The sequence below is a fragment of the Triticum dicoccoides genome, chromosome 1B (genome assembly GCF_002162155.2).
Source record: "Triticum dicoccoides isolate Atlit2015 ecotype Zavitan chromosome 1B, WEW_v2.0, whole genome shotgun sequence".
Classification (NCBI taxonomy): Eukaryota; Viridiplantae; Streptophyta; class Magnoliopsida; order Poales; family Poaceae; genus Triticum; species Triticum dicoccoides.
The window spans coordinates 31,307,904-31,328,486 of record NC_041381.1 but is presented as its reverse complement, the minus strand read 5'-3'; the positions used below and the strand labels follow the sequence as shown (position 1 = coordinate 31,328,486).

The 20,583-nt window shown below is 48.2% G+C and overlaps 1 protein-coding gene across 3 annotated transcripts in view; it reads right to left on the bottom strand.

The window, feature by feature from the left end:
- Nucleotides 1-12,833, bottom strand: part of LOC119317415 (F-box protein At5g49610-like) — a 17,331-nt gene extending 4,498 nt beyond the window's left edge. The window contains exons 1-2 of one of the 3 annotated variants that reach the window (XM_037591877.1): nucleotides 11,564-12,833; nucleotides 10,796-11,410 (exon numbers count right to left, since the gene is read on the bottom strand). In XM_037591877.1, coding sequence (XP_037447774.1) covers nucleotides 11,568-12,746 — 1,179 coding nt within the window. In that variant the 5' untranslated portion in view covers nucleotides 12,747-12,833 and the 3' untranslated portion in view covers nucleotides 10,796-11,410; nucleotides 11,564-11,567. Of the gene's footprint in view, nucleotides 1-10,795; nucleotides 11,411-11,563 lie in introns of those variants that run through there. The other 2 variants (XM_037591872.1, XM_037591868.1) reach the window with 2 other exon arrangements.
- Between the last annotated feature and the right edge of the window lie 7,750 nt (nucleotides 12,834-20,583).

Genomic DNA, 20,583 nt, shown 5'->3' with positions numbered 1-20,583 from the left:
CAGGCGTTCAATGAGAGGGTCATTAAGGAGGGCCCTTGGGAGGAAGGAGGGGATGTGGACAATGTGTGGATGAAGATGGCAACTTGCATTCGTAAGGTGGCCTCGGAGGAGTTTGGAGTGTCCAGGGGAAAGAGAAGCGAAGATAAGGATACCTGTGGTGGAATGATGATGTGCAGAAGGCGATTAAAGAGAAGAAAGATTGCTTCAGACGCCTATACCTGGATAGGAGTGCAGACAACATAGAGAAGTACAAGATGGTGAAGAAGGCCGCAAAGCGAGCTGTCAGTGAAGCAAGGGGTCGGGCATACGAGGACCTCTACCAACGGTTAGGCACGAAGGAAGGCGAAAGGGACATCTATAAGATGACCAAGATCCGAGAGAGGAAGACGAGGGATATGGCTAAGTCAAATGCATCAAGGACGGAGCAGACCAACTCTTGGTGAAGGACGAGGAGATTAAGCATAGATGGCGGGAGTACTTCGACAAGCTGTTCAATGGGGAGAATGAGAGTTCTACCATTGAACTGGATGACTCCTTTGATGAGACCAGCATGCGTTTTGTGCGGCGAATCCAGGAGTCTGAGGTCAATGAGGCTTTAAAAAGGATGAATGGAGGCAAGGCTATGGGCCTTGATTGTATTCCCATTGAGGTGTGGAAAGGCCTCGGGGACATAGCGATAGTATGGCTAACCAAGCTTTTCAACCTCATTTTTCGGGCAAACAAGATGCCAGAAGAATGGAGACGGAGTATATTAGTACCGATCTTCAAGAACAAGGCGGATGTTCAGAGTTGTACTAATTACCGTGGAATTAAGCTGATGAGCCATACAATGAAGCTATGGGAGAGAGTTATTGAGCACCGCTAGAAGAATGACAAGTGTGACCAAAAATCAGTTTGGTTTCATGCCTGGGAGGTCGACCATGGAAGCCATTTTCTTGGTACGACAACTTATGGAGAGATACAGGGAGAAAAAGGAGGACTTGCATATGGTGTTCATTGACTTGGAGAAGGCCTATGATAAGATACCGCGGAATGTCATGTGGTGGGCCTTGGAGAAACACAAAGTCCCAACAAAGTACATTACCCTCATCAAGGACATGTAAGATAATGTTGTGACAAGTGTTTGAACAAGTGATGTCGACACTGATGACTTCCCGATTAAGATAGGACTGCATCAGGGGTCAGCTTTGAGCCCTTATCTTTTTGCCTTGGTGATGGATGAGGTCACAAGGGATATACAAGGAGATATCCCATGGTGTATACTCTTTGCCGATGATGTGGTGCTAGTTGACGATAGTCGGACGAGGGTAAATAGGAAGTTAGAGTTATGGAGACAAACCTTGGAATCGAAAGGGTTTAGGCTTAGTAGAACTAAAACCGAGTACATGATGTGCGGGTTCAGTACTACTAGGTGTGAGGAGGTTAGCTTTGATGGGCAGGTGGTACCTCAGAAGGACACCTTTCGATATTTGGGTGCAATGCTGCAGGAGGATGGGGGTATTGATGAAGATGTGAACCATCGAATCAAAGCCGGATGGATGAAGTGGCGCCAAGCTTCTAGCAATCTCTGTGACAAGAGAGTGCCGCAAAAGCTAAAAGGCAAGTTCTACAGGACGGTTGTTCGACCTGCAATGTTGTATGGCGTTGAGTGTTGGTCGACTAAAAGGCGATATGCTCAACAGTTAGGTGTGGCGGAGATGCATATGTTGAGATGGATGTGTGGCCACACGAGGAAGGATAGAGTCCGGAATGATGATATACGAGATAGAGAGTTGGAGTAGCACCAATTGAAAACAAGCTTGTACAACATCGTCTGAGATGGTTTGGGCATATGCAGCGCAGGCCTCCAGAAGCTCCAGTGCATAGCGGACGGCTAAAGCGTGCGGAGAATGTCAAGAGAGGTCAGGGTAGACCGAATTTAACATGGGAAGAGTCTGTTAAGAGACCAGAAGGATTGGAGTATCACCAAAGAACTAACTATGGACAGGGGTGCGTGGAAGTTTGCTATCCATGTGCCAGAGCCATGAGTTGGTCGCGAGATTTTATGGGTTTCACCTCTAGTCTACCCCAACTTGTTTGGGACTAAACGCTTTGTTGTTGTTGATGTTGTCCAGGGGCTAAAACACTTCAGCAAACTTCATAACAAAGACAGGTTTTTTTACCCATGGCTATGTGTCAGGGCCGGGGGCTACTGTGAGCGCCACGAAGAAGGCAAGACCAATGGGAGCGCCCATTCTTGATGGGCTGGAGCGGGCACCAGCTCATTCCTGTAGAAGTGGAGGCGCCTCCATTGTTGTGCCAGCTCATCATTGTGGGAGAAAAGGCGCTCGCCTTGGTCTTCGTGCGCGGTAAAAACTGTCGCTTAATTCTCCCAATCACGATAGTGGTGGAAGTCGTGCCCTGCATTTACTCACAGGATTGGTGCCTGCGCCTTTGCCTCCTCAAAAGGCCGTTCCAATCCATCTTCCACCCATAGGCATCCTCTATGCACTTTTTGCCACACGATCATGACACCACTTCGCCGTTGTGGTTCTCTTTCTTCCTCCGCCTCTGCCACCGGCATGGGCAAGGTCGCTCAGGCCGTTGCCGGTTATTGCCGGTTCCCAGGGTTGCGTCGAGGGCAAGGGAAGAGTTGTTGATGAGGCTGCGGTTGGCGCAAGCGATCTGGGTTCGTGAGGTGTATGCCGCCTGGTCCAGGGCAAGGCCGGAGATGTTGGACGCATGCGCGAGCCCACGTTTCTCCGACCCTGGGAGACCTCTCGACACAGGAGATCTGTGCACCCGATGAGAGGGTCGAGGTGGAACTAAAGTTTTTGGCGTTGCGAATCACCATGAGGCCACCCCCGAAGAGTGCTTCTGGATGGGACCAGCGTGGGCCTCCTATTGACATGGCAGAGATCCTTCGTTGGGTGGTGTCGGAGGCCAGATCTGAAAACCACGTGCAAATCGCCGATGGGAGTGCGTCTTCAGCCTGTTACCGCCCTATGTGCCCTGCTGTCGTCCGGCTCGTCCATTGTCCAAGGGCTTTTAGAGGCGGAAGTCTGCAGTAAGCATCACCGACGAGCAAAGCCACGAAGCGAGTAGTGAGGCGCCATTTAGCTCTCTTTGCATCTGTTTTCAGTAGGTGACAATGCAAAAAACCGTCAAATCCCTTGCTTAGCAGGAAGTCAGAGATCGGAGGTCACACGGGTGGTTTACCTAGGTTTGGCCCTCCATGGTAGAGTAATACCCTACATCCTGCTTGCTATTGTTATTCATGGTGGGTATACCTTGTGCGAGGGATTACAGAGAGATGTATATTTCTACCAAGAGTTCTTCTACAAGAGAGTAGATGGGAATTAGAGCCCCCTAGCCTCCCCTTATATCCACGGCCGAGGCTAGGGTTTACAGGCAGAGGGATGCGATCTAGGTCATGACCACCATTGTAAGCTTGTTCTGTGGATGCACCCCGATAAGCTTGTTTTCAAAAGTTCAGGTTGCCACCCTTGATTGCATTCTTGCTAACTTCTGTGCTACTGGCAGGGCAGCACCTCCCAGTAAGTAGGTCGTAACTGTTGCAGGCCCCACCGTGTCCACGGCCATCACATCGTTTGCTTTGGCTACCCTGCCTTGTGCGCCCGAACACTCGGAGGCCACGCCAGTGGAGGCTGGTAGTCTTGCTGCAGGTGAGCACATTTGGTCATTTTTTTCATGGCGGCTCCCATTGTGCTCACGGTGTCTTCTGAAAACGCGATGTTTTGTGTTGCACAGGTCCCTCCGCCCAACCTGTTGTTGTCGGGCCACGGGGAAGGCCGCGGTGGAGGGCAAGGAGGCGAGCTCACCTGTTGTTGAGAGGTGAGCCCACCGACCACCATGCTTGAGGCACAATCCGAAGGCGCGGTCGCTGATCCTGTGGTGAAGGCGGTAGTGCAGCCTGCCGCGGGGGAGGCTATCGTCGGAGATGTTGCCCTTCACCGGAGTCGGTGGCGACCATGCCGCTCCGGGCTAGCGCATCTGGCTTGGAGCCCTGAAGAAAGAGGGCTAAGCTGGATCTTGATGTATCCGGGATTCCCTCTTTTCTCCTAGAGGCCAGGGAATACAGACTCCATGTTCCGAAGGAGCTCGCCATGACGCTAGGTGGCGCTGACAAAGCTTTGAAGTATCTTTGCTCCGCTATGCGGAATGTGCGGTTTTCGGCGGAGTCTGGTTACAAGCTGATTGTTTTACCTCCTGGGTGGTAGTAGCCCCCGAGGCCAAGTGCGACTCCGTTTAGGATGTCGGGCTTGGTTCCTTTGGTGCTTGTCCGCCTCATCTAATTCGCCTTCTAACGTTGATAGTTATAGCCTCTCGCTGACCAAAACTATGAGCTTGCAGTCCAGCTTGCGAGCTTGCAGGAGGAACTGGACGCCCAGTGTCGGGATACTGCGTCTTCTTGATGGTGCGATTTGTAGGTAACGGTCTTTTCCTGGCATGTCAGTTGTTATTCACACTTTCCGCGGCCTTCGTTGTTATGTTGTTTCCTTTTCTGTTAGCTCGCGAGGAGGCAGTTGCTATCTGCCGTGACCTTGACGAGGCCACAAAGGCTAGTACAGAGGCTGAGCAGGCCATGAATGCTGCCAAGGATGAACTGGACATGGGTGCAATGCCTTGTGCGGTGGACTGCAAGGAGGTAAAGAGCAGTAGCGCATGCTTCGGAATGAGCTCGAGGCCCTTAAAAAGGAGCTCAGCCTTCAGACCAAGTTGGCCTGTGGGAATGAGGAGGTCGCTCGTCTCCAGAAGATTAACGGTGACATGTCCACGCAGCTGGGCGAGGCACAGCAGCACTGCCAGGATCTTGTTGCCGCGGCTCAAGGTAAGCATTTTGTTGTTTCGGCTTCTTTCGTGTCTGTGTCTGAGTGCTTGCTTGACGCGTATGTTGCATGCGTGTTGCAGCACCGCGCCTGAAGATCCACAATGACAGTGTTAATGCCAGGCTCCAGGAGGTCGCAGAACGGTGAAGAATATGCCGATCACGCTTGGGGTCACTGTTGGGACTATTTTCTGTGAGGGTCCGGAGCTTCAATCCGACCTCGACAGTGTGTTGGCTCATCTTGGCAGGTCGCCGCAACAGATGGATGGCTGGCTCTTCTCTGGAGCATATGAGGGAGCCCGCCAGGTGCTTGTCGACGTGCGGGCGCATGATGCCAACATGAATCTTGGGCCATTGGTGTGGAACGTCCGGGAGACCGGCACCCGAAGTCTTTCTTTGAAGAGGTCAGCAAGGATGTTGAGTACACTGTTGGGGCCTGTGACCTGCGAGGTATCATCAAGAGGGCACCAACATGTGATGAGGGCTCAGGTTGAGCTTGTAAATGAAACCTTGTATGTTGTTATTTCGCACGGTTTGGTTAATTGTTTGACCCTGCTTGTTTGGGTCAATCTTTATATTCGCCTTGAGAATGCCATTGTTCGACCAAGTAATGTCGCGTGTTAGCATTGGTACTTTGAACAGAGGCCCCATGTGAGATGGTGCGTGCAGATGGTCGCCGGCTTGCTCGTTTCCTTGCACGCTTTGGCTTGAGCTTGGAACATATCATGTTGACTCTACATACATCCTTCGAGAATGCCCGCTAAGACTGCGTAGTGTCACAACTTCCTTGATGCTACTACGACTGCGTAGAGGAGCTTTTTGACTTGCGGGTATCGTGACTTGCCATCGCATAGGACTTCGCTGATGAAGTAGACTGGTCGTTGTACACGACATCCTTGAAGTAGGGGAGCCTGTGCGGGCTCCCTGACTAGCTAGCCCCCACCCCCACCAACCCGAGGCTGGGAGAGGGGAGCTCGGGCTCGGGGCTGGACGGGAGCTTGAGCTATTGCTAGATCGCAATCGGCTACCATCTCAAAAGCTGTTGGAGCTTGGACCCAACAGCTTGATTGGATGCAGGAGATGCGGGCTCAGGCCTGAGCTTGGACCCCACCTCTCCTGCTCCACCACCAAGACGACACTTACGACCAGGGGAGTGGCCGCGATGTATAGTAATAGCAGTTCATCAGCTTTTGCACCACTAGGATTGTCGGAGAGGTGAGGCACTGCTTGAGGCCTTGTAGAGCTTGCTCGACTTATGGGGTCCATTCGAATGGACCTAGCTTCTCAAGGAGTTTGAACAAAGCGAGGCCTCGCTCCCCGAGCTTGGAGATGGATCTTCCCAAAGCTGCCATGCAACCTGAGGCACTGCCCATCCTTGAGGCACGTCATCGGACGCATTTGATCAACGACAGTGATCTTCCCGGGGTTGGCTTCTATGACACTGCTCAAGACAAGGAAACAAAGGAGCTTCCCAAAGGCACACTGAAAACACACTTCTTGAGGTTAAGCTTCATGTGCACACGGCGAAGGTCGTCAAAGGTTTCTGCAAGATTGTTGAGGAGTGTGGCTTGATTGTTAGTCTTTACGAAGAGGTCGTTAATGTAGGCCTCAATGTTGTGACCTATCTGGACTGGTGCAATGTGCATGGCTCGCTGATAAGTAGGCCCAACATTTTTTCAGCCAAAAGGGATGTGAATGTAACAGAACGTTCCCACCGAGGTGATGAACATTGTCATTTCATCGTCCTCTTTAGCCATGCGAATCTGGTGACACCCGGAATATGCATCGAGGAAGCACAAGAGACTGCATCCCGTCGTCGAGTCCACAATCTGGTCGATGTGGTGCAAAGGAAAAGGGTCCTTGGGGAAGGCCTTGTTGAGGTCAGTGAAGTCCACGCACATCCTCGGCTTGCCGTTGGCCTTCAGGGTAATGACGGGGTTGGCAAACCACCTGGGGTGGATCACCTCTCGCATGAAGCGTGCCTTCCATAGTCTATCCACTTTTGCTAGAATGATATCTTTTCGTTCGAGTGCTTGTCGGCATGTCTTTTGCCATATAGGCCATGCGCTTGGGCACACAAATAAGCGATGCTCGATCGCGTCCCCGGGGACCCCAAGAATATCCAACAAAACACGCCCAACACGCTTTCCTATCTAGCAATGAGTCGGTTGCCAATTTGGGCGTTCCTCACGGGATCTTGTTATATGGACCAGCCCATCAAACATGTTGTCTTATTCCTTAATTAGAGTCATAGTTGATTAAGCGTCTTTGTTAGGAAAGAGTCCAGTCGGTTTAGAGATTGTATTAGAGTTTGAATAGATTTCCGACTTGTTGGACAAGTCTTGTGTATTATATGAAGGGTCAGACCCCTCTCAATAAAGCAAAGAAGAATATGGTCGTTAAATTTTATCTACTTTTCAGTAATTAGGGTTAGGTCAGTAGTAGGTCTTCCAATTTTGTATCAAATCCATCTAGATGGCGGACAAAGAAATCGAGATCAAGATTGTGGAGCGAATTAAGATCATCACGAAGCAATTGGAGGCCTTCGCACTCCAACGAGTAGAGGTCCAGACGCTCCTCGCCGGGCTAGTGCAGCGCTTGCAAACGCTCAAGCAACGATTGATGGACTTGCACCCACCTCCAGATTCCATGACTACAGCAGCCGCTTTTGAAGGCCAGGCCCTCCTCGCCGGTGACGACTCGCCCCTGGTGCTACCCCTCGCGAACAGCGCCTTTGGAATTCCCTTCTCCAGCGGGGGAATCGTCGCCGCCGCCAGACCTTGCCAAGCAGATTGCCCACCCCCACCACCCCGTCACTTTTGCTACCAACCACCATCAGCCACCGGCTTTTACCACTTCCAGCCATCTCCTTACTCATCGCAGCCACCCTCTAATATCAATCTGGACCATTTGGCACCCTGGCCCTACACCCCAAATCCCACCCCAATGTTGCCACCCACCTACCAACAGCAGCCCTACCATAAGCAGTAGCAGCAGAAGATTTTCACCACCGCCTCTGCCATCTTCATGTCTCCACCTGCCAACCGATTTCATACGTCGCTGGTTGCGCCCCCTGCACAAGCCATCTGTGGATCCACCCTGCCCATCTGCTCCCTTTCGCTCCAACCTAACAATCACCTCGGCTCAGGTTTCGGTTCACGTGTACCTCACTTCCACAAGCTCGACCTCCCTACTTATGATGGTTCGGTCGATCCTCTGAGTTGGCTCCATAGGTGCGAGCAATTCTTTCGTTCACAGTGCACGGCCGAAGCTGACAAGGTCTGGACTGCAACGTACCACCTCACCAATGACACTCAGTTCTTGTACTTACAACTCGAGCGCGATTTCGGCATGCCAACATGGGAGCAGCTCAAGGAAGCTTGCATGTTCGGTTTGGGCCATCACTCCGCACGAAATCCTTTGAGCGAGTTAGCACGTTTGCCATTCACTTCCTCGATTGTCGACTAGACCAGCAAGTTTCTAGCGCTCATGTGGCGCAACAATGAGCCGGGAACACTGTCCCAACAATGGTTTCTGTACACAGCAGGGTGCCCGATGGTTAAGCGACCATCTAACCTCAACACCGCAACCTCCTTCGTCAAGGCCTATGATCAGAGGCATTTCCCTCCAACAATGTCACCACACTAGCCTTCTGGTCCTACCGGGCTCTTGTGCCCCTGCTATCTTCCTGCGATAAACACAGCTATAATACCTTCCCCACCAGCGCCACTAACATGTTTTGTCATCAACCACTCCAAAGCCAACCCCACCACAATAGGTTCAGTGCCTCACTACTACCGAGTTAGCAGAACGTCATCGCCAAGGCCTTCAACTGCAACAAGATTTATGTTCGGGGCCACCGGCGTGTGCGGCTCTACTTCATCAAGGCTGATAACTATGATCGATAGCTCCACATATGGTAGCACCCAAGGCAAGTGGCAACCTATAGCTTGCGGACAAGCTACTTTTTAAGGGACAGATGTTATGTGGACGATCCCATCAAACGTGGAGTCTTATCCCTTGATTAGAGTAATAGTTGATTAAGCATCTTTGTTAGGAAAGAGTCCAGTCAATTTAGAGATTGTATTAGAGTTTGAATAGAATTCAGGCTTGTTGGCCAAGTCTTGTCTATTACATAAAGGCGCCGACCCTGTCAATAAAAGCAGAGAAGAACATTGTCGTTTACTTTTATCTACTTTATAGTAATTAAGGTTAGGTCAATAGTAGTTTCTTTAGATCTTCACCGAGCGGTGTCTCCTTGAATATGGCAACGCCGTCAGAAGAAAGCCTAGACTTTCTTTGGGTCAGGTCCGAGCAGTCAGGTCGATCCTTATGTCGTCGGCTGAAGCGGCCACTGTCACATACAGCTTTTCCGCATAGAGCACGAAGCTCCGAAGATCGGCCGGTATGGAGATCAAGCCTTGAGGCCTGGGCAATTTGAGCGTCTGGTAGGTGTAGTGAGCTACTGCCATGAACTTTACAAGCATCGGGAGCCCGAGGATGTCGTTGTAAGAGAAGTTGAGTTTGGCAATGTCGAAAACGATGCTTCCCGACCGGTAGTTATCTTTGGTGCCGAAGGTGACCATCAAGGACACGTGCCTGAGCGGCACCGTGACCCCTGGAGTGACGCCACTAAACGACTTCGTCGGTCGCAGGCGCCCTGGGGGCACTTGCATCTTTTCGAAGATGTTAAGGGAGAAGATGTTGAGGCCCACGCCTCCATCCACCAACATGTTGGTTACCTTCATGTTGCAAATCATCGAGGGACCACCGATGGAAGTTGTCCCACCCCATCATGCTCCTGGGGTGGTCATCACGGTTGAATGTGATCGAGATGTCTAAGCATTTGAGCTGTCAGGACGCGTCGATACTTGGGAGCGTGGTGTTTACTTCTCGGGCCAATACATTGAGCTGGTGACGCGTAGTGGGTGCGGAAGCACCTCAACGGATGCACGCCACGGTCTTGCACCCCCAGGGAGTCGAGGTCGTCATCTCAATTACGACGGGCACTTTTGACTGTGAACTGGTGGTGGGCGACGCCTACCAAACCTGCAATCTCCCAGAGCCAAACGCCCATGGGGGATTCCTCTACCATCGTAAAGGAAGGGCGTTGAAGGAGAACATGGATGGTTAATTGCTACCTCCTAGACCGTTCCTTTGTCGGTCACCCTACGGCGAGAAGTCAACTAGGCTTCCCCGATGCACTAGGGTGGTCATCCATGCCGAGAGGACCCTTGCGCGCTGGTGATGACTGGCGTCGCTGACGTTGCCATCGAGATTCGTGCAAGAACATGGCTGAGGTAATCGGGTTCAAAGAAACTGAAGTCATGCCCCCTACCTGGCGTGCTAGATGTCGACGTGTGATGGTCGACATCAGGGATTAAGGTTAATCCCCTTTTTGTTGTTCAACCAAGGCATAACACACTTCAGCAATATTCACGACAAAGACACAAGATTTTTACCAAGGTTAAAGCCACCGCGAGGTGTAACAGTCTACGTCCTGCTCTTCTTGATCTGTGTACAAGAGTGGCTACAAACTACTGCTCGCAATAGCTCTCTTGCTCTTCTCCTAGTTCTAACCTTCAGTTGAGTTTGTCTCTAGAGCTAGCTTTCCCAAGAGTCTAACAAAAAAAGATCCATCCTCTTGCTACGGCCTTGGTCCTCTCCTAATATAGGCCTGGAGGGCACCACATTGGCCTACACCATTCAGTTGCTACACTAAATCTCTCGGGGTACAAAACGGCACCTTCCCAAGCGGACCCGTTAGGCGGTCATGATGAAACAGACAACAGGCTGAGTCGGTTCGCATCGACTCAACCATCGAGAGCTCAGCGCGACCCACGGGATGGTGGCACAAAGCTGAAGCGGACGTGTCGCTCATAGTGGTGCTCATAAGGCACAGCGTACCATGTCCCCCGTGAAGCTGACAATATCACTTTCCTAACTTAATGACTCTACAATGATATGGGAATTTGAAATATCACAGGTCCTGTTCATTTGGGAACCAAAAGGTACATTGTGTAAACTACATTCATATTCGATAAAGACATCCAGAACAACACATATGCACACAACAAGCATATAGGGTCTGCAGGGTGTGTGCCTAATGTATGGGAATATATAATAACTATCAAAACCATCCACGCAAAAAAAAACTATCAGAAACCACTTGACTTAAGATGACATAGTTTAGAATTTATAGGATGTACGCTGTTTCTGTATAATATATGTCACAAAGAAGTCAGTTCTCCCCATTCACGCTAATCAAACAGACAGCTCCAGTAAAGGCAACCTTGAGCACACTCCTGCTCCCCTACCACATTGAAACCACAATAGCTAAAGCACGAAGGGACAAACCAAATACGAGAAGGGACACCTTCCTGAAGAGGTTTCAGGTCCTCCATGTCCTGTTCTTCAACAATTATTTTGGAAAAATTCGGAATAAGAGCTAGTATGTCTGAACAAGAATCCAAGCCCCTCACAAGAACCAAGAACCCCACAGAGAAACCGAGAATTCAGAATCAAAGCTAATATCTCTGAACCAAAAATTGGAGCACCAAGTCCACAGAAACCAAGAACCCTCTACAGTATCGCAAATTATGACTTCATTAGACAGATGAACCTAGTGAATTAGGCACTTTATATGAATAAACTAATGATTCAAATTAGCCAAAGGCAGAAAAGCGATATGTAAAGACGGAAAGAGGCATGTACGCATCGAGAAATGGGGATTACCTTCTTAGAGGCCTTTGAGAAAGCGTGTCTGCTGTCTCAGGCGCTGCCCTTTTTTCCTCTGGAAGAAATCATGCCTCGAAATGTTCTCCTTGAACCAATGTCCAGTGACGCTTGGATCTCTTGGTTCACATGTTAACTGGTTCAGTACATTTGCTTCAGTATCACAGTGAATAAGCTGGCTAGAACCTCTGCAGGAAATTAGCACATCGCCTTTGTCAGAGAGAATCATGTAACTTCTCATCGAGGATGTGACCACCATTGACAAGTTAATGGAATGCCTTAGCGCCCAGATCTCATTGTTGTAATCATGCAGGGACCAAATGCTCACTGTATCACTTCTGCCATTGTACAAGCTGAAGCCAAGCTGACTGCCCATCTCAAACAAGCGAGTATTTTCTTGGGCGGCAGTCGGAGATTGAATGGATCTGAATGACTCGGCCACCGTATCGAAAACAACCACTTTGTCATGACGGCATGACTCTGGCACCCAGTGAAGACAGCTGTTGAGCATAACTGTTGGCCGATGGCACAGGCTTGGAGTGGGATCGTTGATGCCGTGGAGCAACGCTATCTTCAGATTGTCGGGTTCCTCAGGCAGCTGGACGGGTCTGGGCTCCATTGGTGAGCCGACGGTGAGGATGTAGTACTTGGGATTGCATATGGGGAGTCTTCCCTTGGAAAACAGAGTACGGTACTCCACGCCCCTGTCGGCGGTGGGCGACGAGTACAAGCCTGCAACGACTCCTCCGGTGAGCTGAGGGAGCGGGATCGATTGCCGGGTGGCAGGGTTGCAGATAATGTGGCGACCATTGCCGTAGGACACCAACAAGAGGCCATCCAAGGAAGCGCAGAGCCAGTTCGAGTAGCAATCAAAAGTGAGGACAGATCTGAGGTTGTTGGCGGCGGCAAGAACATCCACACACTCGAGGCCAGATTTGTCGTGTAAGCTTTTCAGGGGGTTCGAATACAGACCGACGAGAGGAAGCTTGCGGCCGAAGGAGGAGATGAACTGGTGCGTGGAGGTGCGGTTGCACCAGGAGCGGCAGGCCGCACGGAACCGGAAGAGCGACTTGGCCGGAAGCCGGACGAGGATCTCCCCCACGATCAGATCCTCGGGGAGGGCGACGCCGGGAGAGGAGAGGTGGCGGCGCACCGATCTTGGGTCTGCGGTGGTCCTCTCCATGGTACTACGCAGGGGCGGCGCCGCCTGTGGCCGTCTCCCCGGCCGGCGGCGAGTTTGGGGATTTTTGCTGTGGGGAACAAGGGGAGAGGAAATGGGGAAAATAATTGAGATGCCCCGCTCCCTTTTCTCGGGAGACTACTAGGTGTCGGTCGGCCGTCCCGGATTTGGGCCGGTCGACCGCAGCCGCACGATTGCCTACAGTATTCACCGTTGGATCTGGGCGCCCCTATCTCGCATTAAGCATTTGAAAAAAAATGTTGAACAAGTATTTAAAAAAATGTTGAACATGTATATAAAAATGTTCAAAAGCATTTGAAAAAATGTTAGACAAGTATTTGAAAAAACAATCTTGAACAAGTATTTGAAAAAATGTCGGTCATGTGTTTAAAATTTTTTGAAGAGGTATTTGGAAAATTTTGAACAAGTATATAAGAATTTAGAATGAAAAACAAAAATAAACAAAGAAAAACCAAGAAAATGAAAACCGAAAAATAAACAAAATAAACCAAAGGAAAAATGTTGGTCATGATTCAAAAAAAAAAATCTTCTATTTGAAAAATATTAATCAAGGATTTAAAAATGTTGAAAAACGTGTATAGAAAATATGTTGAGCACATATTAGAAAAATGTTAAATTTGTACTGGAAAAGTGTTAAACTTGTGTAAGAAAAATGTTGTTGACATATACAGAACATGTAGAATGAAAACCAAAAGAAACGAAGAAAACCAAAGAAATGAAAAATGAAAAAGAAACAAAATAAACCAAAGAAAAGAAATGAAGAAACAAATGAAAAAAATGAAAAGGCAGAGAAAAAAAAGGAACAAAAAAATATGAAGAAAACTGAATAAAAAGAAAAAACGGTGGAGAAAATCGTCTCTTTTACATTAAGTAGGTCGCGCCCTACATTACATCACGAACTCAACACAGAGCGGGTTTCAAGGGTCGCTATCTCTTATCAAGGAGACCCGGGTTTGATCCTCGAATGCACTTCATTTTCTTCAATTTCTTGTGCTATTTTTACTACCTACGCACGCGCGAATGGGCCAGCCCAATACGACGCGATGGGGGGAAAACCTTCAAGGAGAGCAAACTACCGCCTCGCTTAAAGCGAGAAATAGTCGCCGTGGTTGGATCTCCCCACACCTATGTTGTCCTCCTTTCCTTCATCTCTGCATCTCTCCTTCATGTTTACTCCTCAAAAGAAAACGAAAATACTTCCTTCATGTTTCCCCCGCCTTCCTCACCTGCAACTCCTACACTCCCTCCTCCTCTCGGCGCCCGGTGCTACGTGGCCCGGTGGCCGGTGCTCTCCTCCCTTCTACTCCCTCCTCCCCCATAAAACCATTGCAACTCCATTGTCCATTGTCGCAGCTTCGCCCATCCACGGTTGCCACACCACCAACAATCATTGCAGCTTCAGATAACACCAATTCCAGCATCTCCGCACACTGGTTGCCACATTCGAACTTCAGTTCCAACATCTCTGTGCATCGGCTCTAAGAAAAAACAGATACTCAGGTGGTCTCCGACTACAACAAAAAATTGCCAATTCCAACAAACAACATCATTGGTTTGAGCAAAAAAATGCGACACTGCACCCGATCGCAGCAAAAAAATCTCGCTAGCCCCGGCACAAACTTATGTTGGTTCCAGCAAACAAAATCAATGGTTGCAGCGAAACGATCTTGGTGGCCGTCTGTTTGATATTGGTTGCAGCTTTATCGCCCCACCGGTTCCAGCTTCTCTGTCAGTCGGCGACAGCAAAATTACTCATTAGTTGCACCACTTGGTGAATAGTAATGGTAATAGTAACAATAGCAATTTTATAGCGATTGTAACAACAGCAACAACAAAAATAACTTAGCAAAGATCAATATATGAAAAGCGTAGGCATTGGATCAGTGATGTATAATTATGTTGGATGATATTCATCATGTAACAGTCAGTACCTAGAGCAGTACACAATAGCTCCAATTCATCAATATAATGCAGGCATGTATTTCGTATACAGTCATATGTGCTTATAATAAGAACTTGCATGACATCTTTTGTCCTACCCTCTCGTGATAACAAGGTCCGTAAGGAAATCTAAGAGATATTAAGGCCCCATTTTAATAGAAAATTGGAACAAAGAATTAACACATAGTGAATACATGAACCCCTCAAACTATGGTAATCACAAGAAAGAATCCCCATTATTTTGTCACCTTGGGGGATGCGGATCATAACACGTAATAGGTGCATACAACTTGCAAGATTGGATGAAGAACTCAGATATATTCATGAAAACATAAAGGTTCAGATCTAAAATCATGGCACTCAAGCCCTGGTGACAAGTATTCACTACTGCAGAATGCTGCTAACGCGACACTACGATCAAAGACCCTTCGAGAAACTGTGTGCGATGCAATAATCGCAAATGATGCTGTATGAAAACCGTCAGAAATGATGCAAAACATTTGCGATGGAGGATGCATCAAACACGATTTAGATTTTTAGTTGCATGTGCGATGCAGGGCATACGGTTCAGCTCAATTAACCGTTTGAGATGATGAGGAACAAAAGAAATGGGCAGCCAGATGAAGGTGTGTGCGATGTACAACATATGGTTCACTCGGATGAACTGTTTGTGATTAGGCAACACAAAAGAAACGGTCAACAAGATTGAAGGTGTGTGCGATATACGGCATGCGGTTCATTCGGATGACTGTTTGTGTTGAGACATGAGAATAAAAACGGTTCAAATGAACAAGATGTGTGTGATATGAGGCAAACAGGTCTGTAATTAAAAACGTGTGCGAAGACCGATAAGAACATAGACGATTTGTAAGCCAACTGAGACTAAAAATGAGGGGCATTAGTCCCGATCGTTTTGTCCCGACTGTAGAATCGGGACTAAAGGCCCTCTAGAACCGAGACTAATGCCCTATATTCTACTAGTGTTTGAAGAATGAAGACACATAGTTGGTGACATGTTGAATAAGCTGTTTGACTCGGCTCACCTTGAAGGAAGCCCATCCCGAGCATTGTGACTGCTAGAGATACGACACGCAAATCAACTCGATGAAGAATGAAAAACAAGCAGGGGACACAAGATTTAACGTGGAAAACCCCTCCAACACGAAGGGAAAAAAACACGGACGCTAGCCAGCCAAACTTCACTATATCCGGGGAGGTTACAAATGTCGGGGATTTACAACTGAACAACTTATTCCGTGCGGCGACTTGCGAGAGGTATATAACACAGGTGACCTAGGTCAATACTGCCTTTTCCTTTATATTTGAATTTGGAGCATAACATAACAATGACTATATTTGAACAATAGTCAAACAACACAACTTCATGAAACATGCAAGGACAAATTTATATGCAACATCCATTTAGTTTTAGAGAACTCAACAACGCACATCAGTTTGAAACATGTTTTACATAGAGCACAATTTTCGTAAATCAATCGAGCCCTCTAGCTAGACTGAAGCAACAGCTAGGTCAAACAAGATCATACAAAGATCAATCACGCCATGATGAGTTGAACGAGAGGCCTGGGCCCAGACTTGATCATCCTTCCCAACACCCTTTTATCATGATCCCTCCACTGGCATTCTTGCTGTCCGAGCCCGAACATGTCCCAATCCCAGAGTCCGTCGTATCGAAAATGGTCATCCTTAAGAAGAACAAGGCGTTGCAAGGACATGCAAGTGCTCACGAGGTACTTAAGAAGCTGCATTTAGCGTCGGGTGAGCGTAAATCCGATGAAGACCAGCTCCTTCATGTGAGGGTGGCATTGCGTAGGGCTCGCCGTTGACCATATTATCCCGAACGACTCTGGAACCTCCTCCGAGTGAGCCACATGGATGTGCAGGACCTCGAGAGATGGCGCCTCCACCAGGAAGACGTCCCAGTTGGAAGGCAGGTCGGCAATAAGGAGCCTTTTCAGGTGGAGCAAAGGCTTGTCTACCGAACCGAAATAACCGGCACCGAAGCCGAATGCACCGAAACCGAAAACTTCGATGCTATGATCGGTTTGCATCTCCAGATAACCGAAACTAGTCCGGTGAATTCGGGTTTATCCCTTGGGAAACCGAACTGACCGAACACCGAGTAAAACAAAGTCCCTCGTAGCAAGGGGACTGACACGGCTCGCACTGCCTAATTTTGTTACTAGCATATTCCAATCATTGTGTTACCTCTTTGACTTATATACGCACATGGAATAGGACAGGTTTTAAGGAAGCCTATCCCGATCATTGTGACTATATTTGAACAATAGTCAAACAACACAACTTCATGAAACATGCAAGGACATGTTTATATGCAAGATCCTTTTGCTTTTAGAGAACTCAACAATGCACATCAGTTTGTAACATGTTTATATAGAGCCCACTTTTCGTAAATCAATCGAGCCCAAGCAACAACTATATTTTTAAGGACCAACAAGATCATACAAAAATTGATCACGCCAAGATGAGTTGAACGCGAGGCCTAGGCCCAGACTTGATCATCCTTCTCAACGCCCTTTTATCGTGATCTGTCCACTGGCATTCTTGTTGTCCCCCGACCATGTCCCAATCCAGAGTCCGTTGTATCGAACATGGCCATCCTTGAGAAGTTATGGCTAAAAGGGTGTTCTGGGTTGAGTTTGCGGTGATTTGTTGGTCGTTGTGGACTACTAGAAACAAGTTTACTATTGAACATATCTTTCCGGCTAACCCCGTGAGCTGCTTATTTAAATCTAGTGTCTTGTTGCAGCAGTGGAGATTATTGATTAAGGAGGCGGACCTCAAGGCTTTTGATGTTATGTTATCCAAGATGCGATCTACGGCTTCTTCCCTGTTGCGACGATCCCGGATGATGGCTTAGTCTCCCCTCCCTTCTGGTTCTGTTGCTGGCATGCGTGCCATGATTGGCTAGGTAGCCATGTACCCGTACTTTGTTAGCTGTTACGGTGATACTTTGTTGGCTTGGTGCTTGCTCTGTGACTCTATCTGGTGGCTTTATTTATAAAGTTGGGCGTATTGCTTTTATCTAAAAAAATCTCTTTTCTCCTTCTTTTTTTTAATAACCGGGCGGCATATATACTCGTGGAAGCCTGTTAGCGAGGTGATGGATTTTGTGAGGGTCCAACAAATGATCCGGCCTGACGGGAGGAAGAATCAGTCTGATTTTTTGAGGCAACACGACTAATTAGAATCATGACAGGTGTCAGCGCGCCATTGGACAAAAGAAACGACCTAAGCCCAAATTAGAATCAGATGTCTGATTGTTAGTCACTCCCAGTCAAACCAGACAACGTCATGAAGGGAATGACTATGTACAAGTCGACTGTCTTTTTTCTCTTCGGTCAGTCGACCGACCACAAAATTTGGTCAGTTTTTTTTTAGTAAAATCTCGCCTTCTTTATTCATCCAACGAAAATCATCATAGGTACAAGGTTTGGGTCATGAGGATTACCCAACCAAAGATGTCTACCTACTTAAAGATTACAAGCAAACTTGGCGAGATTATGAGCCTCGAAATTAAAGTTCCTACGTTCATGTATGAAAGAACTAGAAATAAAACTGGTACACCGGGTCGTTATTTCATGTACTATAGAAGCATTTGGACCTCCTGTCCCTCTGTTGATGTCGTTGATCGCCTCCTGGCAATCTGAAGCCACACAAATCTCCCGGGTCGCGAGGTCATCTGCTAATGCCAAGGCTTCTCGGCATGCATATGTCTCCAGAATGAGAGGGTCATTGATTCCCCGATAAACCACCGCTGATGACCCTAGATAGAGGCCAGTCTGATCCCGACACACGGCTGCGACTGCTCCGCCATGATGAGATCTAGCAACAGCACCGTCAACGTTAACCTTCATGAAACCCGCCGGGGGTGGAAGCCACCTTCTGACCTGCGGCCGCGGAGCAGAGCTGGTCTCCTGGCTAGTACCGCTAGATTATAGCAGGCCTAACTCGGCAATGAAATTGTTGACAAAAGACATTGTATGTTGGGGGCTCTGGAAAATTGATTCATAAATAGCCTTTCTTCTCGTGTACCACACCGACCAGAGTGTGACGACCAACTTGGTGAAGTTTGCTTGATCCAACTTATCATTTAACTCGAACAGCCAGAGCCTCGCATTTGGTTCCACAAACTCTGCCATTTGAGCTACAAGCTCGTCATCTAACAAATCCCACACACACCGCGATGTTGTGCAAGATAGGAGGGCATGCCTCCATGAGTCCTCACAGCCACACAGTGGGCAAACATCACGATCAGCCATATTCCTCCTCTTCAAAATGTCCAGAGTTGGTAAGGAGTGATGCGCTAACCTCCATAGAAAGATCCTGATTTTGGACGGGATTTTTAGCTTCCACAGAGAACACCAAGACTTCTCGTCCCTTGCAGTATTGGAAGATCCGCTCCCTCCTTCTAACCACTCCTCTCTCTGCAGCTTCGTTTTCAGCAAAAACTTGTATGCTGAGCTGACGCTGAAAACACCTTTCCTGTCAGGATACCAAGCCCAAAAGTCATCTATATTTGCTGTACAAATAGGAATACTCATAATAGCATTCGCGTCAATAGGCAGGAACACCGAACGAATCAGAGTTTCGTTCCAAGAGGCTGACGCTGGCAGAAGTAACTCCGACACATACTGTGGTGGATTTACCACAAGAGAAGTGATCGGACGCGGAGTCATCTCCTTTGGTATCCAGTTATCAGTCCATATATTCGTGCCCTCACCGTTGCCGATCCTTCAAATTAAGCCTTGCTTCAGTAGGTCGCGCCCTTCCAAAATCACCCGCCAAACTTGTGACGGTCGTGAACCCAGGCCTGCTTCTAGAATGGTGTTGTCCAGGTAATATGAAGCCTTCAAAATTCTTGCACTCAAGCTATCTGGTTCTTGCAGAAGTCTCCATGCTTGTCTTGATAACAACGCCAAGTTGAAAAGCTCAAGATCTCTCAAACCTAGACCGCCCAAGTGTTTCGGTCTGGTCATCACGTCCCATGATACCCATGCAGGCTTGCGTTGTCCTTGTTTGCAACCCCACCAGAACTTCCTAATAATTGTTTTTATATGATCACACAAACCCCTCGGAAGTTTGAAACACGACATAGAGAAAACTGGAATGGCCTGGGCTACTGATTTTATAAGAGCATCTTTTCCACCTGCCGAGAGACATTTGCCCATCCACCCTTTGACCTTATCCCACACCCGGTCACTCAAATATTTGAAGGTTCCCTTCTTTGAGTGCCCCACATCAGTCGGCATCCCGAGGTACCTGTCACTCAAAGATTTATTAGGAACTTGCAAGAAACCTTTGACAGGAGTGCGGACTATCTCCGGGCATCCTCTACTGAAGAAAATAGAAGATTTATCCTTGTTTATTCTCTGCCCCGAAGCCATACAATAAGTATCCAATAGGTTTGATACCTCCTCCGCTCCATCAACACTCGCCCTGAAAAACAGCAGGCTGTCATCCGCGAATAAAAGGTGATTAACTGCCGGCGCCGACGGAGCCACCTTAATGCCGCTGAGCTGGGATGACTGATTCTGGGATTTTAAGAGGCACGAAAGGCCCTCTGCCACTAACAAGAACATGTATGGAGAGATGGGATCTCCCTGTCGAATACCGCGTATAGGTTTAAATTCCTCTGACTTGACACCATTGAACATAACAGAAAAGGATACTGAGCTCACCATATTCATAACAATATCCACACAGGGGGACGCAAACCCCAATTTCTCCATAATAGCTCTGAGATAGGACCATTCCACTCTGTCATAAGCCTTCATCATATCCAACTTCAACGCAGCAAAACAGTTATTCTTTGATCTGTTTCTCTTCATGAAAT